Source organism: Somniosus microcephalus, chromosome 15 (assembly GCF_052327205.1).
Source record: "Somniosus microcephalus isolate GS21.2 chromosome 15, FLI_Smic_1.0, whole genome shotgun sequence".
NCBI lineage: Eukaryota > Metazoa > Chordata > Chondrichthyes > Squaliformes > Somniosidae > Somniosus > Somniosus microcephalus.
The window spans coordinates 104,060,899-104,084,899 of NC_141001.1; the positions used below are offsets into that span (position 1 = coordinate 104,060,899).

Consider the following 24,001-nt stretch of genomic DNA (forward strand, 5'->3'; position numbering starts at 1 on the left):
TTCTCACTGTGTTGAAACCAATGCTGCTTGTAAATCTATGCTAACTCATGCTTTCCCAAGACCTCATAACTATGGAGTAACCAATCTCCCTCATTCCTCCCTCTTAAAATCTACAAGCATTCAGAACCTAAGCTTTGGCATCATCTTATCACTGCTTCGTGATCTACCTCATTTTGTGTCTGTCTTTTATCAAGCTTAATGGTGTCCTGCCTTGTTGACCTGATCCTTCATTTGGGTTTTCTCAATAAACTGTTGTGACCCTTTTTATATGTGTATCTGTCAGCTAGTGGTGTTTTCAGGATGTGATCAATCACAGAGCCAGACCAGAAAGAGGCACAAGAGTCAGCCATTCAGCCCCTCAAGCCTGTTCTATCAGCTCATGGCTGATCTCTATCTCAACTCTATTTACCTGCCTTTGCTCCATGTCCCTTGATACCGTTAACTAACAAAAATCTATCGATCACAGTCTTGAACTCTCCAATTATCCCAGCATCCACATTGTTTTGGGGGGAGAATATTCCAGATTTTTATTACCCTTTGTGTGGGGGAAAAAATGCTTCCTGATTTATGCTCCTGAACAGCCTGGCTCTAATTTTAAGATTATGTTCCATCGTTCTTGATTGCCCCCACCAGAGGAAACAGTTTTTCTGTATCTACCCTATCGAATGCTTTTAACATATTTAAAAAACCTCAATCAGATCATCAAATTGACCAATTACTATTTGGAGGGAGGGGGTACCACACTTTGGACCTAAACATGGAATAACTTCAGGCAGGCTGGTAAAATGTTAAATCTAGTCAAAGTAGAATTAGGAAATGCACAAAGGGGCAGTGAAATGAATATGATGGATGCAGGGAAGAGTGAGTTTTCTCATCTGAACTTTAGGTCATCGTTCTTCCTGCAAAATCCTCATTATAAAATAAGCAACTGAGTTATAATGTGCCCAAAATTCCGACTCGGCTTTGGGTGGAAGCTTGGCAGATCAGTTGGAAGGAGGCTCTTGAAAACCGCACAGAACCCAGTTCTACCAGGATTCCACCCTATTTTACAACTGAGTCATTTTCAGGTGTTGAGTGCAAGAGGGTGACCATTACATAAAAACAGGACCAAGCCACTCGGGCCCAACTGGCCCATGCTGGTGTTCCTGCTCCACATGGGCCTCCTCCCACCCTACTTCATGTAACCCTATCAGAATATCTTTCTATCCCTTTCTCCCTCATGTATTTATCTAGATTCCACTTAAAAGCTACTCACCTCAACTACTTGATGTGGTAGTGTGGCCTGCATTCTCGCCACTCTCTGGGTAAAGACGTTTCTCCTGAATTCCCTATTGGATTTATAATGACTCTCTTGGATTTATGACCCCTGCTTTTAGACTCCCTCACAAGTGGAAACATCATCTCTGGGTCTACCTGATCAAACCCCTTCATAATTTTAAAAACCTCTATTAGAAAGAAAGACTTGCATTTCTATAGTGCCTTTCACAACCACTGGACGTCTCGAAGCGCTTTACAGCCAATGAAGTACTTTTGGAGTGTAGTCACTGTTGTAATGTGGGAAGGTCACCCCCTCCGCCATCTCTTTTCTAGAGACGAGAACCCCAGCCTTTTCGGTCTTTCAGCCTGCCTAAATCAAGGCGCCGTGCGTATCTGGGGGTGTTCCCAGGAATTCGGTTCGGTATGCCAGTCAAAGGCTTCAGTGGAATCCCCGCCAGCTGAGAGAGCTGGCATGAGCTCCACCGAGGGCCCAGGAACCCCCCCCCCCCCCCCCGCCACCACCACCCAGAACTCTTGTTCATCAAGCCCGGAGGGGATCAAACACCTTCCCAAAAAAAAAGTTGCTCGGTTGACTCCATTGCGAGCGGAAGATAGAGAAAAAGTTTATTTTCTGGATGGGCACTCCCTGGGCACCTCTGTCTGAGCATCGTGCAGCCGCTCCCATTTTGCTACCGGCTGTTCAGCGCTGGCGATGCTGATGTGCCTTTTTTAAAGGTGAAAGCTGACCTCCCCTAGTATACAAAGGATCTGGAGCCCCCAACTTGGGCTGCGCTCTGTCGCTCTTCTGCCAGTGGAGCATCCTGATCAGAATTTGAGGCCCAATGCTTCTGGCACTCGAAACAGAGGAAAAGCTACTATCTTGGGGGGGGGGGGGGGAAATAGGAAAGACAAGCTTGCATGTATATAACTACTTTCACGACCTCCGAATGTCCCAAAGCGCTTTACACCAATGAATTACTTTCGCTTTACAGCCAATGAAGTGTAGTCACTGTTGTAATGTAGGAAACGCAGCAGCCAATTTGCGCCCACCAACAGCAATGTGGCAATGACCAGATAATCTGTTTTTTAGTGATGTTGATTGAGGGATAAATATTGACCAGGACACCAGGGAGCACTCCCCTGCTCTGGTGGTGGACGGAGCCTCGGTTTAATGCCGTTTCCAAAAGACAGCACACTCTGACAGTGCCGCACTCTCTCAGTGCTGCACTGGAGTGTCAGCCTCGATTTTTTGAGAGTGGGACTTGGAACCCACGACCTTCTGACTCCGAGGTGAGTGCGCTGCCAACTGAGCCACAACTGATGCTATCTAATCTGAGATTATCTTTTCTTGGGACATGGAATTTGTAAATTGGTATATTGAAATTGACCAACTTAAGACAATGTTATGTCCAAGGAAAATTAGAAATAAATATTTTTGATAAGAAGGAAGTCTTGTATTGAAATGGGCAAGTACACTTCTAGCCGTGATGAACTCAGAACTTTTTTAGTTGTGTGATCTACTTCTCCACGCTTGAATTTTGTTTCCGTAACTTTTTTAATTTTTCTCTATGTTTGGGACTGTGCAACAGATAGCTCCCGATTGTTTTCTAAAGCTTGTCTTAAGGGTGTAGTTGCCGTTAAGACTCAAAATTCACGAGCTTGCATATTTCTGAGCAAAGCTTAAAACTTGCCGTCTTATTTCAGATGTGATTGTCTTTTGCTGGCACAGAACTGGGTGTAGTGCGGCACCTTGGTCCTGGTTCCATGAAGCTGACGCCATCATTCAAGTAGATAATGAGGCTTTGCCAACTTTCTGAAAGTGGGTTTCTCTGTACAAGAGGAACCAATTGCCAGGATTTAATTTTCCCTATACCATAAACTACAGTCTACTTCTCCATGTGTGTGGAATGGTCCCAGGAGCTTTTAGTTTCCTGCATCTTCAATTAAATAAAAGGAACTTGCTGCAGAGAGCATGTGAAGAGCTGATGTTCTGATGCAGCGACAATGGACCTGAAATTGCAGTCGGAGGCTTTCCGCGGGCGAATGCCTCCGGTCCGCCAGAAAAGCACACACCAACTGGTGCCTCCGTATCTTCGGACTCTCGCAGTCCCAGGCCTGCAGGCCTGCGTAAAGGCACACGTATCCAGGGGCGCATGCAGTTCGTGGAGGGGATGCGGCCCAACCAATCAAAAAAGGGAGATTCCCATTATGCTTATGGGGATTCCATTTGCATATGGAATCCCCATAAGCTTAATAGGAATCCCCTAAAAAAAAAAAACACTTTTTCCACACCACCGAAATAAAAATAAATCGTTACATGTTTAAAATTAATAAAAATACAATTTAATTAAACATTTAAAACACAGTAATTTTTTTAAATAACGTTAAACATTTCTAAAGGGGCCAAAAATAACCCAAACTAATATTAAAGATTTTTGAATGTTTAAATAATTTTTTTAATGTTATGTAAATATTTATTTTCACCCTTAGGCTGGTAACATAGAAACATAGAAGATAGGAGCAGGAGCAGGCCATTCGGCCCCTCCAGCCTGCTCCGCAATTTAATGCGATCATGGCTGATCATCCAAATTCAGTACCCCGTCCCTGCTTTCTCCCCATATCCCTTGATCCATTAGCCTTAAGAAATATATCCAACTCCTTCTTGAATATATTTAATGAATTGGCCTCAACTGCCTTGTGTGGGAGCGAATTCCACAGGTTCACCACTCTCTGGCTGAGTAAATTCCTCCTCATCTCAGTCCTAAATGGCTTACCCCTTATCCTTAGACTGTGACCCCTGGTTCTGGACTCCACCGCCATCGGGAACATCCTTCCTGCATCTAGTCTGTCTAGTCCTGTTAGAATTTTATAAGTTTCAATGAGATCCCCTCTCATTCTTCTAAACTCCAGTGAATATAAGCCTAATCGACCCACTCTCTCCTCATACGTCATTCCTGCCATCCCAGGTATCAGTCTGGTGAATCTTCGCTGCACTCCCTCCATGGCAAGAACATCCTTCCTCCGATAAGGCGACCAAAACTGCACACAATACTCAAGGTGTGGTCTCCCCAAGGCCCTGTACAATTGCAGCAAGACATCCTTGCTCCTGTACTCGAATCGTCTCGCTATGAAGGCCAACATACCATTTGCCTTCTTAACTGCCTGCTGCACCTGCATGCTTACCTTCAGCGACTGGTGCACAAGGACACCCAGGTCTCGTTGCACTTCCCCTTTTCCCAATCTATTGACGTTCAGATAATAATCTGTCTTCCTGTTTTTGCCACCGACGTGGATAACCTCACATTTATCCACATTATACAGCATCTGCCATGCATCTGCCCAATCACCCAACCTGTCCAAATCATACTGGAGTTTCTCAGCATCCTCCTCACAGCACACACGCCCACACAGCTTTGTGTCGTCTGCAAACTTGGAGATATTACATCTAGTTCCCTCATCTAGATCATTTATATCTCTATATATATATTGTGAATAGCTGGGGCCCTCGCACCGATCCCTGCTGTACCCCACTAGTCACTGCCTGCCACGCGGAAAAAGACCAGTTTATTCCAACTCTTTGCTTCCTGTCTGCCAACCAGTTCTCTATCCAAGACAGTACCTTACCCCCAATCCTGTGTGCTTTAACTTTACACGCTAATCTCTTATGCGGGACCTTATTGAAAGCCTTCTGAAAGTCCAAATACACCACATCCACTGGTTCTCCCTTGTCTATTCTACCAGTTACATTCTGTGAGGACCTACGCCTGCTTTTACCAGGTTTTGTGGGCATTCACTGGGCAGTAGTTTCTATGCATGCGGATGATCTGTCGAGCTGAAACTGATCGCAAGTTCCCAGTTTTTTGTGCAGGCGCAGCGCACGCAGAAACCCGGAACTTGTGGGGCTCTTGCGACCGCGTACCTGTGCGTACGCAGTCATAGGCCCCGGAAAATCCGAGTCAATGTCTTGTCAATATGTGTCAGCTGTGGCTCAGTGGGTAGCACACTCGCCTCGGAGTCAGAAGGTTGTGGGTTGGTTCACAGTCCTGCTCCAGGGACTTGAGTACATAAATCCAGGCTGACATTCCAGTGCAGTGCTGAGGGAGTGCTGCACTGTCAGAGGTGCTGCCTTTCAGTTGAGACGTTAAACAGAGGCCCCGTCTGCCCCCTCGGGTGGATGTAAAAGATCCCACGGCCACTATTTGAAGAGGAGCAGGGGAGTTATCCCCGGTGTCCTAGCCAATATTTATCCCTCAATCAACATAACAAAACCAGATTATCTGGTCATTATCACATTGCTGTTTGTGAGAGCTTGCTGTGCGCAAATTGGCTGCCGCGTTTCCTACATTGCAACAGTGACTACGCTTCAAAAGTATTTACAGGAAACTTTCGATTAACCGGCCACTAAATAACCGGAAATGTTGGTTAACCGGCAAAATTCAGGAGTCGGTTCAGAACTTTTTTTTCTTTTACTTTTTTTTTACTCATTTCTGGCTGTGCAAGCGTCTAACTGAAGCTGTTGCTAAGCTACAGAGACGCTTGCAAGCTGTACTGATTGTTTTGAAGCTGGGTTTGTTGCTTTAGATGGAGCGCTGAGCTCCGTATTTTTTAACTATAGCGCTCGATTCTCCGGCATTGTTGATAGACCGGCACCAGCTCGATCCCGTCCATGCCAGATACCAGAAAGTTTCCTGTAATTGGCTGTAAAATGCTTTGGGACATCCTGAAAGGCGCTATAGAAATGCAAGTCTTTTTTTTATATCTCGCTAATTTCAGATGAGTTCCCCACTTTAAACAGAACTCCTGTTCGGAAGCCTCAATTGAAAAGGCTGTTTAATTTATAAATCAATCCATTTTTCCTGAGGTGGTAAATGATATTAGACCAGTGTAATGTCTGTATCTCGTTCCTTTTGCAGTAGGTATTGGTTATTAGTCTAATAAAAGTGCTTCAATCCTGCTTGCCTATCGAGTAAGTTTCAGACATAATATAAACAGCAGCAACAACTTGTATTTATATAGCGCCTTTAACGTAGTAAAACCTCCCAAGGCGCTTCACAGGAGTATTATAAGACATAAAATTTGACACCGAGCCACATAAGGCAAAATTAGGGAAGGTGACCAAAAGCTTGGTCAAAGAGGTAGGTTTTAAGGAGCGTCTTAAAGGAGGAAAGAGAGGTGGAGAGGTTTAGGCAGGGAATTCCAGAGCTTAGGGCCTAGGCAACAGAGCAAGCACGGCCACCAATGGTTGAGCGATTATAATCAGGAATGTTCAAGAGGGCAGAATTAGAGGAGCGCAGCAACCATTGATTAGAACACACCTCATTAGATCTTAATTATATTTATAATGCACATAAGTAGTTATGACCACATAAAATATTATTGTTTGCAGTCATGTGGATATAATCATAGAATGATACAGCACAGAAGGAGGCCATTCAGCCTATCGTGCCTGTGCCGGCTCTGTGAAATAGATATCCAATTAGTCCTGCTCGCCTGCCCATTCCCCATACCCCTGCAGATTTTTCTATTTCCAAGTATTTATCCAATTCCTTTTTGAAAGTTCTTATTAAATCTGCTTCTGCCACCTCTTCAGGCAGCACAGCACATACCAGTCATCATAACTGGCGGGGGAGTCCAGAACCAGGGGTCACAGTCTAAGGATAAGGGGTAAGCCATTTAAGACTGAGATGAGGAGGAATTTCTTCACCCAGAGAGTGGTGAACCTGTGGAATTCTCTACCACACAAGGCAGTTGAGGCCAATTCATCATTAACTATATTCAAGAAGGGGTTAGATATATTTCTTAAGGCTAAAGGGATCAAGGGATATGGGGAGAAAGCAGGGACAGGGTACTGAATTTGGATGATTAGCCATGATCTCATTAAATGGCGGAACAGGCTCGAGGGGCCGAATGGCCTACTCCTGCTCCTATCTTCTGTGTTTCTATAACTCAGTGAAAAAATTTCTCTTCATCTCCCCTCTGGTTCTTTTGCCAATTACCTTAAATCGGTGTCCTCTGGTTACCGACCATTCTACCGCTGGAAACCATTTCTCCTTATTTACTCTATCAAAACCCTGGAGAGTGCACCATTCTGGTATAAAATTCTGACCGGGCTAGACAGACTGGATGCAGGGAGGATGTTTCCCCTGGCTGGGGGGGGTCCAGAATGAGGGGTCACAGTCTCAGGATACGGGGTAGGACATTTAGGACTGAGATGAGGCGAAATTTCTTCACCCAGAGAGTGGTGAACCTGTGGAATTCTCTACCACAGAAGGCTGTGGAGGCCAAGTCACTGAATATATTTAAGAAGGAGATAGATTTCTAGACACAAAGGGCATCAAGGGGTATGGGGAGAGAGTGGGAATATGGTATTGAGATAGAAGATCAGCCATGATCATATTGAATGGCGGAGCAGGCTCGAAGGGCCGAATGGCCTACTCATGCTCCTATTTTTCTATGTTTCTATGCGCCAGTTTCCTTGGATGTTGTATCCATACCCACTTTATTTTTCACTTTATTTGGGCTTGGAATTGAAAATGTAAAGTTTTGCTCTATTAACCATATTGTGGACTATTTTTAGTGCAATTTCCAGCTTCCTGGAATCTTACTCTGAATACCCAGATGTTAATCCAGAGACACTACACATGGGAAAGAGGTTCTTGACCTCGCATATCTATGATCTAATTCACTAGACCAAGGGAACAATATCCTATTAGTTGACCCTGCTAGTGTCTATTCGCATAAATAATGTGAGAAACAAAGGACTTGAAAGAAAAATTAGTTTGTTTGACGTGAATAGAGAGCCGTTTATCAAATTTATTAAATGATCATTTCCAATCTGTAATTTTGCAGTATGTTAGTTTGACTCGATTTCTAGTGATATTGGATCTTCCCACAGAGACTTGTCTTCTGTGAAATTTGCTCTTTTGACCGTATTAAAAGGCCACAACTCGTATGCGCAGATGGAATGGCTGTTCACTGCCATAGAACTCTTCAAATGCCACAATCTCTGATTTTGATTAAGCCTGAACGCAGCGCCATACGTTTTTGAATCGTGCCTTACGCTGTCGTTGTACCTGACTCGCAAATGCATTGCAGCCAACTGGTGCGAGACCCTGTCTCCTGGGCATGTTATAAACAGGACACTGACACCCACTCTGTCCTAACATTGGAAAATAATTGTCAGGGTGGTGGGGGGGGAAGTAGTGCTCTGTATGTGTGTAGTGTCTCCTGCTGGTAGTTTATTAAAACTGCATCCTTAGAAATTCTTCCCAAATTATGTTTTCTCCAAGCAAGCAAAACCTTGTGAAATTCCTGACCGAGGACTAGCTCTTCAGTATAGTGAGAACATGACATACGGCCCCTCGAGCCTGCTCCGCCATTCAATAAGATCATGGCTGATCTGATCTTGGCCTCAATGCCACTTTCCCGCCCACTCCCCGTAACCCTTGACTCCCCTGTAGCTCAAATACCTGTCTATCTCCACCTTGAATATATTCAATGACTCCGCCTCCACAGCTCTCTGGGGTAGAGAATTCCAAAGATTCATGATCCTCCGAGAGAAGAAATTCCTCCTCATCCCCCTTATTCTAAAACTGTGCCCCCTAGTTCTAGATTTCCCCCACAAGGGGAAACATCCTCTCAGCATCTACCCTGTCGAGCCCCCCCTCAGAATCTTGTGTTTCAATAAGATCACCTCTCATTCTTCTAAACTCCAATGAGTATAGGCCCAACCTGCTCAACCTTTCCTCATAAGACAACCCCTTCATCCCAGGAATTAACCTCGTGAACCTTCTCTGAACTGCCTCCAATGAAAGTATATCCTTCCTTAAATAAGGAGACCAAAACTGCACGCAGTACTCCAGATGTGGTCTCACCAGCGCCCTGTACAGACTTCCTACTTTTATACTCCAACCCGTTTGCAATAAAGGCCAACATTCCATTTGCCTTCCTAATTACTTGCTGTACCTGCATGCTAATTTTTTGTTTCATGAACAAGGACCTCCAGATCCCTCTTTACCACAGCATTTTGTAGTCTCCATTTAAATAATAATTTGCTTTTTTATTCTTCCTACCAAAGTGGATAACCTTGCATTTTCCCACATTATGTTCCATCTGCCAATTTTTCCCCCCACTCACTTAACCCCTATCTATATGCCTTTGCAGACTCTGTGTCCTCCTCACAACTTGCTTTCCCACCTTTTATCACTTTTTAAAAAATTCTTTCAGTCCTAGAAATAATCAGCAGCAACTTCACACATAACTGCCACCTAAAAGTTAACATTTCCAAGATCTGAACAGCAAGCTGCTGCTTTTCAACAGCATAGTTGTTAGCACTGTTGCCTCACAGCGCCAAGGACCCGGGTTCGAATCCGGCCTCGGGTGACTGTTTGTGTGGAGTTTGCACATTCTCCCCGCGTTTGCGTGGGTTTCCTCCGGGTGCTCCGGTTTCCTCCCACAGTCCAAAGATGTGCGGGTTAGGATGATTGGCTATGATAAATTGACCCTTAGTGTTAGGGGGATTAAATACATGGGGTTACGGGGATAGGGTGGGATATGTGCTGGTGTAGGGGTTACGGGGATCGGGTGGGATATGTGTCGGTGCAGGCTCGATGGGCCGAAATGGCCTCTATCTGCACTGTGGGGTTTCTGTGATTCTGTGATCTGTACAAGTATTGCTTGCACTTCCTTATGGAAGGCTGCTCACTGTTCCTCTCCACCGCATCACTTCCCGAACAAAGCCACCAAATTATCCTGTGGTGCATTCCCACTGCAAGTTCACTTTTTTGCACCCACACGAAACCTGGGAGATATAAATAGAGCACCAAGGCCCCAATGCATTTTACTAATCTTATTAGCTTGGCTTGGTGGTCGTACTCTCATCTCTAAGTTAGATGGTTGTGGGTACAAGTCCCACTCCTGGAATCTGACCATGTAATCTAGGCTGGTGCTTCAGTGCAGAACAGAGGGTGTCCTGCATTGTCTTCGGTGCTGTCTTTCAGATGAGATATTAAAACTGAGTGTAATGGACATAAAAGATTCCATGGCACTATTGGAAGAAGAACGATGGGGCGGGGGGGGGGGGGGTTGAGGAGGTGGGGTGGGTGTTCTCCTGGAGCTGTCCCGGACAATATTTATCCCTCAATCAAAAAGGGATTTGGTTGCTCATTTAACTCATTGTGGGACTTTTTTTTTATTCGTTCTTAGGATGTGTGTGTCTCTGTCAAGGCCGGCATTTATTGCCCAGCCCTAATTGCCCTTGAGAAGGTGGTGGCGAGCTGCCTTCTTGAATAACAGGGGTAGTTAAGAGTCAACCACATTGCTGTGGGTCTGGAGTCACATACAGGCCAGGCCAGACCGGGTAAGGGTGGCAGATTCCCTTCCCTAAAGGACATTAGTGAACCAGATGGGTTTTTAACGACAATCCGGTAGTTTCATAGTCACCATTACTGATACTAGCTTTTTATTCCAAATTTATTTAATTAACTGAATTTAAATTCCCTAGCTGCCGTGGTGGGATTTGAACTCGCGTCTCCGGATCATTAGTCCAGGCCTCTGGATTACTAATACAAAAAGAAAATACTGCAGATGCTGGAAATCTGAAATAAAAACAAAAAATGCTGGAGATACTCAGCAGGTCAGGCAGCATCTGTGACGAGAGAAACAGAGTTAACGTTTCAGGTCGGTGACCTTTTCGTCAGAACTGGAAAAAAGCAGGAAATGGAACAGATTTTTAATCAAGTCCTCTATCACCCACAACACCCCTTCCCCTTCGCCCGGCACCTTCCCATGTAAGCGCAGGAGATGCAACACATGCCCTTATACCTTCCCCTTCCCACTGTCTAGGGCCCCAAACACCCCTTGCGGGTGAAACAGCGATTTACTTGTACTTCTTGCAATCTAGTATACTGTATTCGCTGCTTACGATGCGGTCTCCTCTACATTGGGGAGACCAAACGCAGATTGGGTGACCGCTTTGCGGAACACCTCCGTTCAGTCCGTAAGGGGGACCTCGAGTGGCAAGGCTTCTGGTGGCCTGTCACTTTAATTCACCGCCCCATTCCCACTCAGACCTCACCGTCCTCGGCCTCTTGCATTGTTCCACGGAAGCTCAGTGTAAGCTCGAGGAACAGCACCTCATCTTTCGATTAGGCACTCTACAGCCCTCTGGACTCAACATAAAGTTCAACAATTTCAGATCATAACCTTGGCCCCTATCATATATATATATTTTTTATCCACACTCTGTGTCTTTTTTACTCTCCCACATGGCAGCTGTCTTTCATTCTGCCAGCGCAATTTACACTTCATCTAGAGCCATCCTTTGTTTCTTAACCTGTCCCATTACCATCTCCTCTCGCCTTGAATTTCTCTGTCGCTTAACCTCTCCTGCCTTCTATCCTACAGACCTTCCCTTTTGTTCTTTCATCCCCACCCCCCCCCGCCTTTCCCACCTCCTACACTTCCTTAAAAATCTGTTCCATTTCCAGCTTCTTTCCAGTTCTGACGAAAGGTCATCGACCTGAAACGTTAACTCTGTTTCTCTCTTCACAGATGTTGCCTGACCGACTGAGTATCTTCAGCATTTATTGTTTTAATCTCTGGATTACCAGTCCAGTAACATAACCACCATGCTACCGTTCTGTTTGCCGAGTAGCTACTGTGTTTTACTCCGAAAACGAGAGCAACGGCGCGTCAAAAGTCATTAATTGTCTGGCTGTAAATCACTTTGGGATATCACGAGTACATGGAAGGCGCTATATAAATACAGCATTCTTTCATGTTTCTAATGGTGGGTTTTCCACAGAAGGCTGCAAATTCTACCATGCGCTGCTTTCTGCTGACTGGCTCCTAACGATCTTCAAACTGCAATGCTTCACAGTATGTTGCCGGTTTAATGATGCCCCATTCACAAAAGCGTTTCCCAGTAAGAGCGAAGCTATGACGCTTCCTCGCCTCAACCAGCTTTCTGACAGATTACATTCTCCAGAGTTCCCAACCAAATATTTATAAATTGTCCCTCCAACCTGAATTGATGCTCTTTTTTTTGGGAATGTGCAACAGTGATGCTAATCCTGTGGGATTTGGCCAGCTATTGCGCTGAAATTGAGAGAGAATTGAACCAAGGGCGACGGTGGTTAAAGTACCAAACTAATCATTCGTTTCCTTCAGAGGTTTTATAATTTTGGCCCAGCTGTAGTTGAGGTGATCCCTTCCACTTGTTTGCTGCCTTGCAGCATTCCTTCTGGATGATTGTTTCATCTTTTTTTATAGGCAACACCTAGTTTTTTCATTCATCAAATCATTTAAGTTCTACGTGTGCTTGTTTTTTTTTAAGCTCGGTATGAATCATCAGACTAAACTTGTGAGTCACGTTGCATTTCCAATTTTAGATTCTCCGTTCACCAAAGGCCCCCTCTTAAGTTTCACCTTTTTTATATAATGTGTACGCCATTAATTTGCCTGCCTCTGGCATGATAGGGGGACGACGGTCTCCGGTGTCGGTGAAACGAATACGTTATCCTCTAGAGTCATGGCTGAATGCTCAGCGATGAGTAGATCGTCCAACAAAGGTCTTGGGCTGGTTGCTGGAATTCGGCGATTCCTGCGGGGATTCGGACCTGAGGTTATTCAGACTGGTACACACCTAGTCACCTCAGAACCAAGGGTTTAAAATTGAACCTCACCGTCCGCGGCCTCTTGCATTGTTCCACGGAAGCTCAGCGTAAGCTCGAGGAACAGCACCTCATCTTCCGATTAGGCACTTTATAGCCTTCCGGACTCAATATCGAGTTCAACAATTTCAAATCACAACCTCGGCCCCTATTACATTTTTATATATTTTTTATCCACACCTTTGGTTTGTGCCTTTTTTCTTTTTTTTCTCTCCCACATGGCAGCTGCCTCTCATTCTGCCAGCGCATTTCACACTGCATCTAGAGCCATCTTTTGTCTCTTTACCTGTCATTACTATCTCATCTCGTCTTGAATATCTCTCTTAATGTCTCCTCACCTCTCACAGACCTTCCCTTTTGTTCTTTCATCCCCTCCCCCGTTTCCCAGCCCCCAAACTGCCTTTTAATCTGTTTCATTTCCTGCCTTTCTCAGTTCTGAAGAAGGGTTTCGACCTGAAACGTTAACTCTGTTTCTCGCTCCACGGATGTTGCCTGGCCTGCTGAGTTTTTCCAGCATTTTCTGTTGTTATTTCGGTTTAAAATTGAAGTCGTGTATAACCTTGAATACCTGTTGTGGGCAATTAAGTAGAAGAAATAATGGGCCAGAATTTACGGTGTCTTCGACAGCATACGCTCACCCTGCACTGTTGTAATCCTTCTAAAAGGCCCCGCAAGTTCCGGGATTCTGAATGCGCGAAAACCCAGAACTTGGGATCTGTCGTGGTTACGCCTGGACAGATCCACCGAACTGACTCTCAATTCACTTTCGCCAGCACAGAGGTGGGCTGTTTGCCCATCTACTATTGCCCACAAAACTCTTGCAGCTGGTAAAAGCAGGCATAGGGCCTGCTTTCACCAGTGTAAGGGTTATCATAAATTTTAAATTAAAATTTTTTTAATAAAAAAGATGCGCAAACACTTAATTAGTTTATGCAAATATTGGCCTGGATTAAAATGTTCAAAATTACTTTTCAAAAAATTAAATTTTTATTGTATTTGGTGCAATGAATGGACTTTTAATTAAATTTGAAAATGAGAACATTTTATATTTAGAGTTCTCTAAATTGTTTAATTATTTGGAGATTCCATTGCATGTCATTAGGGGGTTCCATTCGGAAATGATTGCAGTGGAATCCTCCTTTCTCATTGGAGAACAGAGCCCACATGATCCCTGGGACGCTTCAGATCCGCCTGGGATCAGTGGGCCTTTACGCTGGCTACGCCTGGAGGCCCCGGGCCCGAACTCTCCGTAGCTTTGGAGCCAGGAGGTAAGTCCGTAGATGTTTCGTGGGTCGAAGGTGTACTCCGGAGATACGCCTCCGACTGCAAATTCAGGGCCGTTAGTCTCCTTTGGGTTGTCACAAGCTACAGAGATCACTGAGATAGAGGCTTTCTGTGCAGTTCTCCACACCCACCCCATCCATAGGCAATGGGAAATCTTACAGCACCAGTGTAAAATACACTGGTTTACGGTGCAGTACAGTATAAAATTGAGAGGCTTTATTTTGTTTGCTACCATTCACTGTCGCACTAAAAAATATTTAGCATAGATTTATTATTTCTGCACATTGTTATGTTTTTGCACTTAGTTCCCACGCCGCAATAGCCTCCAGTACGACTCCATCTTATTGAATGCACGTAAATGATGATAAATTGTTGCCGCTCTGAATGCTTAAGCTGTGAACTACCCTTTCTGCAGTTATCCAGTTTGGATTCGTGACCCTGTTCGTGGCTTCCTTCCCGCTGGCTCCACTATTTGCACTACTGAACAACGTCATTGAAATCCGCCTGGACGCTAAAAAATTTACCAGCGAGCTCCGAAGACCCGATGCAGCAAAAGCAAAAGACATTGGTCAGTAAATGTTGTTATTCTGAGTGGGCAAGTAGGAGACTTTGGTTTCTGACTTGACACATTTAAGCATCTTGACTGTCTTACTCATTAGTTGTGCACTTTGTACCGTTTATTATAAGGAGACTATATTTTTTTGAAGGGCATGAGCTTTGCAAATTTCTGCTTTCGTCGTCCGCTAATTCTCGCCGGCTATTTTGCTCGGGTTTTTATCTCGGCTTGTAGTCTGACTGTTTACCGCAGCGAGTTCTGATGACCTGGAACGCTCTGCCAGAAAGGGTGGTGGAAGCAGATTCAATAGCAACTTTCAAAAGGGAACTGGAGATATACTTCAAAAGGAAAAATTTGCTGGGCTATGAGGAAAGAGCAGGGGGAGTGGGACTAATTGGATCGCTCTTTCAAAGAGCCGGCACAGGCACGATGGGCCGAATGGCCTCCTTCAGTGCTGTCAAATTCGATGATTCATGATGAGCAACTGAATTACAAGAACTTATTTTATAAACTACAAAGGACCTAAATTATATTCACAAACAAACTAGCCCTTGCGATACATTTTTCAACCAAAATATTCAGGTTTAACACCCCTTTTTTTTAATGCAAAAAATTACAATTATCCTGAACATTTATCCTGTTAAACTTTTGTTCATGTTTGCTTAATTTTGATTTAAGTAGTGCTGATGCCATAAACAGGGAATTTGGTTCTACAAGCTGGAATTACAGTGCCTGACCGTGTGAGATGAATAAACCACAATTGCAATGATAGCTTGCACTCACGGAAACGAGCTTGATTAATATCTGATGGTTTTTTCCAGCCCCTTTCTACTGTCAGGCTCAGTAACTCCTCCACGTTCCTTTCTAATCGTATATCAGCATTCAGTCTTTTTAAAAACACCTTTTTGCTTTTGTATTTACGGACCAATATAAGGGATAGTACGCTGATCCTATTTGGATGCTGTAGTTATGCAGTATTTAGGAGCCCCATCGCACTACAAACCGGAGTGGTAGGTAGGATGGGGTTTTACACTGTCATCTCTCTGTTGAACTGTCCATAAGCCAGGCTTTCCTCCTCTTCCCTTTCCCTTGACAAGAGGGCGGGACATGCACTTTGGAGACAAAATAAAATGCCTAGGAGCACCTTGCCCGGGTATGGTGTGGAAAGATCAAAGGACAGAGGGAAAAGTCCCTTCAAAAGAACAAGTATCGCTCTCCAAAAAAAAAAGATCCTGCAAACGTTTGATTTTAAATTTGTCTTTTGTTTTAACTTCAGACTTCCAATGTTTGCCATTGTTTTAAGTTATACATTTACTTCAACAGCGATATTTAAAACCTTGAAAATTTCTGATAAAGTCCCCACTAACTAAGCTAATCTAGGCGGGGTCAGTGAATTAATCAAAGCAAGGATGAGTGGGCTGATCTTTCGCTAAAACGTCTGGGCCTTTAGTTTGAAGAGTTGGATCTGTGGCCGTTGATAGTCTGACTTGGGAAAATATGTAAAACATCTTAAGTATCCTGTATCAGATGAAGGGAAAGTGCTGACTCATCAGACTCGTGGTTCAATGTGCACACTCTGTAAAGTAAACACCAAGGGACAGAACTACTAGGATTATCTGCAATTAAAAGAGAGATCATAATGGGTCAGTAATTCATGCGAGACCCATTTAGGATTGTGTCAGAACAAGAGTCGGCCTGTCGAGCCCAATCCTCCATTTTGTTAGCCATGTTAAAGAAATGACTTTCTTCAGGGTTAAGGAAGGAAGCAAAATAAAATAACATTGAGGGAGGTCGGGGGGGGGTGGTGGCGGGAAGGAGAACAATTACGTTGTTCAAGTAAGCGAGAAGTATTCCCATAAAAGCAGATACTGTAATGAGGGAGAATGGCAGCCCTTGGAATTTATGCCATTTTTGTTTTCTTTGAGTTTGCACTACACTGGTATCGAGACTTACCTATAGTCCGAAGCTGAGATGTATTGTACAGTAAACAAGGAGTTAATGCATTTTGAAAACAAAGTAGCTGCTTACATTTCAGTAGCATCTGTAAATCATGGAAACCAGTCACTAAGCTAATTCCCAGATTTTATTTTGTGGGAGATATCGGCCATCAGGTTTTCTGGCTTCATGTACAGACACCATATGTTGGGAAGTTCCTGAAATAGCCAATATTCCAAGACTGGTCAACAAAACATTAACTCTTGGGTAACTCGGCTACAACAGTTATCCTTGCTTGAACTTGCAGCGACATTGACGCAATTTTCTTGAGTCCTGTGATTTGTGGAAGGTTTTTTTTAAATGCTCGTGCTTCTTGCAAGATTGAAAAATCGAAAACTTTTTGCAGGAATAAAAATAACGTTTACATTTTCTGCGTCGTGGGGGGGTGCAGGGAACCTCCTTTAAATTGTGGGGTTCGTGAGTAAGTTGCTGGTGTTGGCAATGCTAATTTAGTTGACAGAAGAGAAAACATGGCCTTGTAAGTTGGGCCAAGGAACTGGAAGAGGCCATTCAGCCCCTCGAGCCTGTTCCGCCATTCACTTAGATCATGTCTGTACTCTATCGTATCTCCATCTTGTCTCCATAACCCTTAATAACCTTGCTTAACAAAAATCTATCAATCTCAGTGTTGACATTTTCAATTGACCCCCCCCCCCCCCCCCCCCTAGTCTCAATAGATTTTTGGGGAGAGTGTTCCAGATTTCCACTACCCTTTGTGTGAAGAAGTATTTCCTGCCATCACCCCTGAATGGACTAGCTCTAAATTTACAGTCCTGTCCCTTTGTTCTGGACTCCCCCACAAGAGGAAAAAGTTTCTATCTACCCTATCAACTCCTTTTAATCATCTTAAACACCTCAGTTATATCTTTCCCCCCCCCTCCCCTTAATCTTAGAACATAACGTAAGAAATCAGAGCTGGAGTGGGCCATTTGGCCCCTCGAGCCTGCTCCACCATTCAATGAGATCATGGCTAACCTGATCTTGGCCTCAACTCCACTTTCCTGCCCGCTCCCCAAAACTCTTGACTCCTCTATAGTTCAAATATCTGTCTATCTCCGCCTTGAATATATTCAATGACCCTGCCTCCAGCGCTCTCTCGGGTAGAGAATTCCAAAGATTCACCACCCTCAGAAGAAATTCCTCCTCATCTCCATTTTAAATGGGTGACCCCTTATTCTGAAACTGTGCTCCCTAGTTCTAGATTTCCCCACGAGGGGAAACATCCTCCCTGCATCTACCCTGTCAAGCCCCCTCAGAATCTTATATGTTTCAATAAGATCACACCTCATTCTTCTAAACTCCAATGAGTATAGGCCCAAGCTGCTCAACCTTTCCTCATAAGACAACCCCTTCATCTCGGGAATCAACCTAGTGAACTTTCTCCGAACTGCCTCCAATGCAAGTACAGTAAACTCTTGTTTAAACGGCACCTAATCATCCGGAATTCTCTAATAACCGGCAAAGTTGATACTCCGAAAACAACACCTCAATAACCGGAAATGTTGCCGTGTCCAAGACTCAGTTTCTGTTTGCTTCAGAATATTGAGTGGCAGCTACTTTAGAATTGAATATGTGTTTCCCAGAGACTCAATGGATGGGTTCATTTTTCAGTATGTTACTGAACCATATAGACTAGGGAAGTCCCAGGTTCTATTGCCGATTTGATGTGAAATTGATTTTCTGAAATCTCTTGGGATGCTGAGAAATTTCTTTTTAAAATTTATGGGGTTTGTTTTTTGCTGTTTCTCTTTGCTTATCATTGTAACAACTGAGTGCTACGAAATCGAGCACTTTTTGGTGAGAGAAGTTAACATCAAGGACAGTTGGATTATGTATCTATAGATATGTGAAGAGAAAAAGATTGGTGAAGTCAAGCGTAGGTCCCTTGCAATCAGAATCTGGGGAATTTATAATGGGGAACAAAGAAATGGTTGACCAATTAAATACATACTTTGGTTCTGTCTTCACAAAGGAGGACACAAATAACCTCCCAGAGATGTCGGGGAACATAGGCTCTAATGAGAGAGAGGAACTGAATGAAATCCGTATTTGTAGGGAAATGGTGTTAGGGAAATTAAGGGGATTGAAGGCCGATAAATCCCCAGGGCCTGATAATCTACATCCTAGGGTAATTAAGGAAGTGGCCCTAGAAATAGTAGATGCATTGCTGGTCATCTTCCAAAATTCTATAGACTCTGGAACTGTTCCCATGGATTGGAGGGTAGCTAATGTAACCCCACTATTTAAAAAAGGTGGTAGAGAGAAAATGGGGAATTATAGACCGGTAAGCCTGACATCGGTAGTGGGGAAAATGCTAAAGTCCATTATAAAAGATGTAATAGCAGAGCACTTGGAAAACAGTGACAGGATCGGACAAAGTCAACATGGACTTACAAAAGGTAAATCGTGCTTGACTAATCTACTGGAATTTTTTGAGGATGTAACTGGTAGAATAGATAAGGGAGAACCAGTGGATGTGGTGTATTTGGACTTTCAGAAGGCTTTCGATAAGGTCCCGCATAAGAGATTAGCGTGTAAAGTTAAAGCACATGGGATTGGGGGCAAGGTACTGACTTGGATAGAGAACTGGTTAGCAGACAGGAAGCAAAGAGTTGGAATAAACGGGTCTTTTTCTGAGTGGCAGGCAGTGACTAGTGGGGTACAGCAGGGATCGGTGCTAGGACCCCAGCTATTCACAATATATATTAATGATCTAGACGAGGGAACTAGATGTAATATCTCCAAGTTTGCAGACGACACAAAGCTGGGTGGGCGTGTGTGCTGTGAGGAGGATGCTGAGAAACTCCAGTATGATTTGGACAGGTTGGGTGATTGGGCAGATGCATGGCAGATGCAGTATAATGTGGATAAATGCGAGGTTCTCCACTTTGGTGGCAAAAACAGGAAGGCAGATTATTATCTGAATGGCAATAGATTGGGAGAAGGGGAAGTGCAACGAGACCTGGGTGTCCTTGTGTACCAGTCGCTGAAGGTAAGAATGCAGGTGCAGCAGGCGGTTAAGAAGGCAAATGGTATGTTGGCCTTCGTAGCGAGAGGATTCGAGTACAGGAGCAAGGATATCTTGCTGCAGTTGTACAGGGCTTTGGTGAGACCACACCTTAAGTATTGTGTGCAGTTTTGGTCGCCTTATCTGAGGAAGGATGTTCGCTGCACTCCCTCCATGGCAAGAAGATTCACCAGACTGATACCTGGGATGGCAGGAATGATGTATGAGGAGAGATTTGGTCGATTGGGCTTATATTCGCTGGAGTTTAGAAGAATGAGGGGATCTCATTGAAACTTATAAAATTCTAACAGGACTAGACAGACTAGATGCAAGAAGGATGTTCCCCCAATGGCGGGGGAGTCCAGAACCAGGGGTCACAGTCAAAGGATAAGGGGTAGGCCATTTAGGACAGATGAGGCGGAATTTCTTCACCCAGAGAGTGGTGAACCTGTAGAACTCTCTACCACAGAAGGCAGTTGAGGCCAATTCATTAAATATATTCAAGAAGGAGTTGGATATATTTCTTAAGGCTAAAGGGATCAAGGGGTATGGGGAGAAAGCAGGGACAGGGTACTGAATTTGGATGATCAGCCATGATCTCATTAAATGGCGGAGCCGGTTCGAGGGGCCGAATGGTCTACTCCTGCTCCTATCTTCTATGTATCTATGTACTCAATCCCTGTCGGGGAGAAAGAGCTGAATTTTCTCCATTTGGAGGGTTACAAGTGCGTGTTAACCACCTGATGAATTCATGGCTGTCAGGTGATAGGTCAGAAATCTTCAGTTGTACAGGGAATAATATATAGTTGGTAGGGAATAATAAATACTTCATAGGGACTTCCCCAGAAGAAAAGGTGACTGGCTGTTGGTGAGTTAGGTAGAGATTGAAATGTGAGTGTGGATAAGCTATATAGAAGGCATTGGTGTTGATAAGTTACTTGGAGGGCAATGTACACTTACCAGTGGAAGCTGAAAATTGATGTCCAGATAAGGATTATACCAGATAAAAGTTGGTCATGTTATGTAAATAACATTCAAATCTTATTTTATTTTTGTTTGTTAAAAATGGCCTCGGTAGATATACCTCTCCGTTATCTGGAATTTTCAACCAACCGGCACCATTCCGGTTCTGTCGGTGCCGGATACGAAAGGGTTTACTGTATATCACTCCTTAAATAAGGAGACCAAAGCTGCACGCAGTACTCCAGGTCTCACCAGCCCCTGCACAGTTGTAGCAAGACTTCCCTACTTTTATACTCCCCCTTGAAATAAAGGCCAACATTCCATTTGCCTTCCCAATTACTTGCTGTACCTGCATGTTAACTTTTTGTGTTTCATGTACGAGGACGCCCAGATCACACTACCGCAGCATTTTGTAGTCTCTCTCCATTTAAATAATAATTCACTTTTTTTATTCTTCCTACCAAAGTGGATAACCCCTCAATACCCCACATTATACTCCATCTGCCAAATTTTTGCCCAGTCACTTAACCTATCTATATCCCTTTGCAGATTCTTTGTGTCCTCCTCACAACTTGCTTTCCCACCTATCTTTATCAGCAACAAATTTGGCTACAGTACATTTGATCGCTTCATCGAAGTCATTAATATAGATTGTAAATAGTTGAGACCCCAGCACTGATCCCTGTGGCACCCCAGTAGTTATAGTTTGCCAACCTGAAAATGACCCATTTATCCCGACTCTTTGTTATCTGTTAGTTAGCCAATCCTCTATCCATGCTAATATATTACTCCCAACCCTGTGAGCTCTTATCTTGTGCAGTAACCTTTTTATGTGGCACCTTATCGAATGCCTTCTGGAAATCCAAATACAGTGCATCTACTGGTTCCCCTTTATCTGCCCTGCTCATTACATCCTCAAAGAACTCTAGTAAATTTGTCAAACACTATTTCCCTTTCATATTATGATTTTCTAAATGTCCTGCTAGTGCTTCCTTAATAATGGATTCCAGCATTTCCCCAATCTCAGATGTTAGGCTAACTGGCCTATTGTTTCCTGCTTTCTGCCTCCCTCCTTTCTTGAATAGGGGCGTTACATTTGCTGTTTTCCAATCCGCTGGGACCTCTCCAGAATCTAGGGAATTTTGGTAGATTTCAACCAACACATCCACTATCTCTGCAGCCACTTCTTTTAAGACCCTAGGATGCAGGCCATCAGGTCCTGGGGACTTGTCAGCCTTTAGTCCCATTAGTTGGCCTAGTACATTTTCTCTAGTGATGGTCATTGTTTTAAGTTCCTCCCTCCCTATAGCCCCTTGATTATCAATTATTATTGGAATGCTTTTAGTGTCTTCTACCGTGAAGACTGATACAAAATATTTGTTCAATCTCTGCCATTTCCCCGTTTCCCATTATTAATTCCCCAGTCTCATCCTCTAAGGGATCAACGTTTACTTTAGCTACTCTCTTCCTTTTTATATACCTGTAGATTATACCACATTTTATATTTTTTGCTAGTTTACTTTCATAATCTATCTTCTCCCTCTTTATTTTTTTGTGTCAAAATTTCCCAATCCTCTGACCTACCACTAATCTTCGCAACATTGTATGCCTTTTCTTTCAATTTGATACCATCCTTAACTTCCTTAGTTAGCCACGGATGGTTCATCCTTCTTAGTGTCTTTTTTCACTGGAATAAACCTTTGCTGAGAGTTATGAAATATCTCCTTAAATGTCTGCCATTGCTTATCTATCATCTTGCCCTTTAATCTATTTTCCCAGTCCACTTTAGCCAACTCTGTCTTCATACCTTTGTAATTGCCTTTATTTAAGTTTAGGACACTAGTTTCAACCCAAGTTTCTCACCCTCCAAACTGAATTTGAAATTCTTTCCTGCTATGATCACTCTTCCCTAGAGGATCCTTTACTATGAGATCATTAATTAATCCTGTCTCATTACACATTACCAAATCGAAAATAGCCTGCTCCCTGGTTGGTTCCACAACGTATTGGTCTAAGAAACCATCCCGAATACAAGCTCGGCTGACACTCCAGTGAAGTGCTGTCTTTCGGATGAGACGTTAAACAGAGGCCCCATCTGCGCGCTCAAGTGGGCGTAAAAGATCCCATGACACTATTTCGAAGAGCAGGGGAATATTTATCCCTCAACCAATATATCAAAAACAGATTATCTAGTCATTATCACATTTTTGTTTGAGGGCCCTTGCTGTGCACAAATTGGCTGCTGCGTTTCCTACATTACAACAGTGACTCCACTTTAAAAGTACTTCATTGGCTGTAAAGTGCTTTGAGACGTCCGGTGGTCATGAAAGGCGCTATATAAATGCAAGTCTTTTTATGAACTCGCCCTCAAGGCTACCCTTGGCCAATTTGATTTTGTCCAATCTATGTGAAGATTAAAATCGCCCATGATTATCACAGTACCTTTCTTACAAGCCCTTATTATTTCTTGATTTGTACTCTGTTCTACAGTGTAGCTACTGTTAGGGTGCCTATAAACTACTCCCACCAATGACTTCTTTCCCTTACTATTTCTTATCTCCACCCAAACTGATTCTACATCTTGACCTTCTGAGCCAATATAATTTCCCACTACTATACTGATCTCATCCTTTATTAACAGAGCTACCCCACCTCCTTTTCCTTTCTGTCTATCCTTCCAAAATGTCAAATAACCGAATATTCAGTTCCCAGCCTTGGTCACCTTGCAACCACGTCTCTCTAATGGCTATCAGATCATACCCATTTATTTCTATTTGTGCCATCAACTCATCTATCTTGTTACGAATGCTGCGTGCAGTCAGATAAAGCGCTTTTAATTTTTCTTTATACCATTTTTACCTACTCTGAAACTATTTGCTGGTGCACGCTTATGTTTGTATGCTTTGTCTCCTCCTGTCACACTCTGGTTATCATTACCCCTATCGCTACCCTGCACTATTGCCTTCTCCTTTCTCTTTGACTTTCTAAGTTCCCCTTCACCTGAATCCTCCCCCCCACCCCCACTATTTAGTTTAAAGCCCTATCTACCACCCTAGTTATTCAATTTGCCAGGACACTGGTCCCAACATGGTTCAAGTGAAGCCCGTCCCAACGGAACAGCTCCCTCTTTCCCCAGTACTGGTGCCAGTGCCCCATGAATCGAAACCCATTTCTCCACACCAGTCTTTGAGCCACGCATTCAACTCTCTGATCTTATTGACACGATGCCAATTTGCTCGTGGCTCAGGTAGTAATCCAGAGATTATT

At 43.7% G+C, this 24,001-nt stretch overlaps 1 protein-coding gene across 4 annotated transcripts in view; it reads left to right on the forward strand.

The window, feature by feature from the left end:
• ano1a (anoctamin 1, calcium activated chloride channel a) overlaps nucleotides 1-24,001 on the forward strand; it is a 292,742-nt gene that overhangs the window by 223,967 nt on the left and 44,774 nt on the right. For all 4 annotated transcript variants that reach the window (XM_086008194.1, XM_086008196.1, XM_086008197.1 and 1 more), the window contains one exon: nucleotides 14,629-14,781. In XM_086008194.1, coding sequence (XP_085864320.1) covers nucleotides 14,629-14,781 — 153 coding nt within the window. The remainder of the gene's footprint in view (nucleotides 1-14,628; nucleotides 14,782-24,001) is intronic.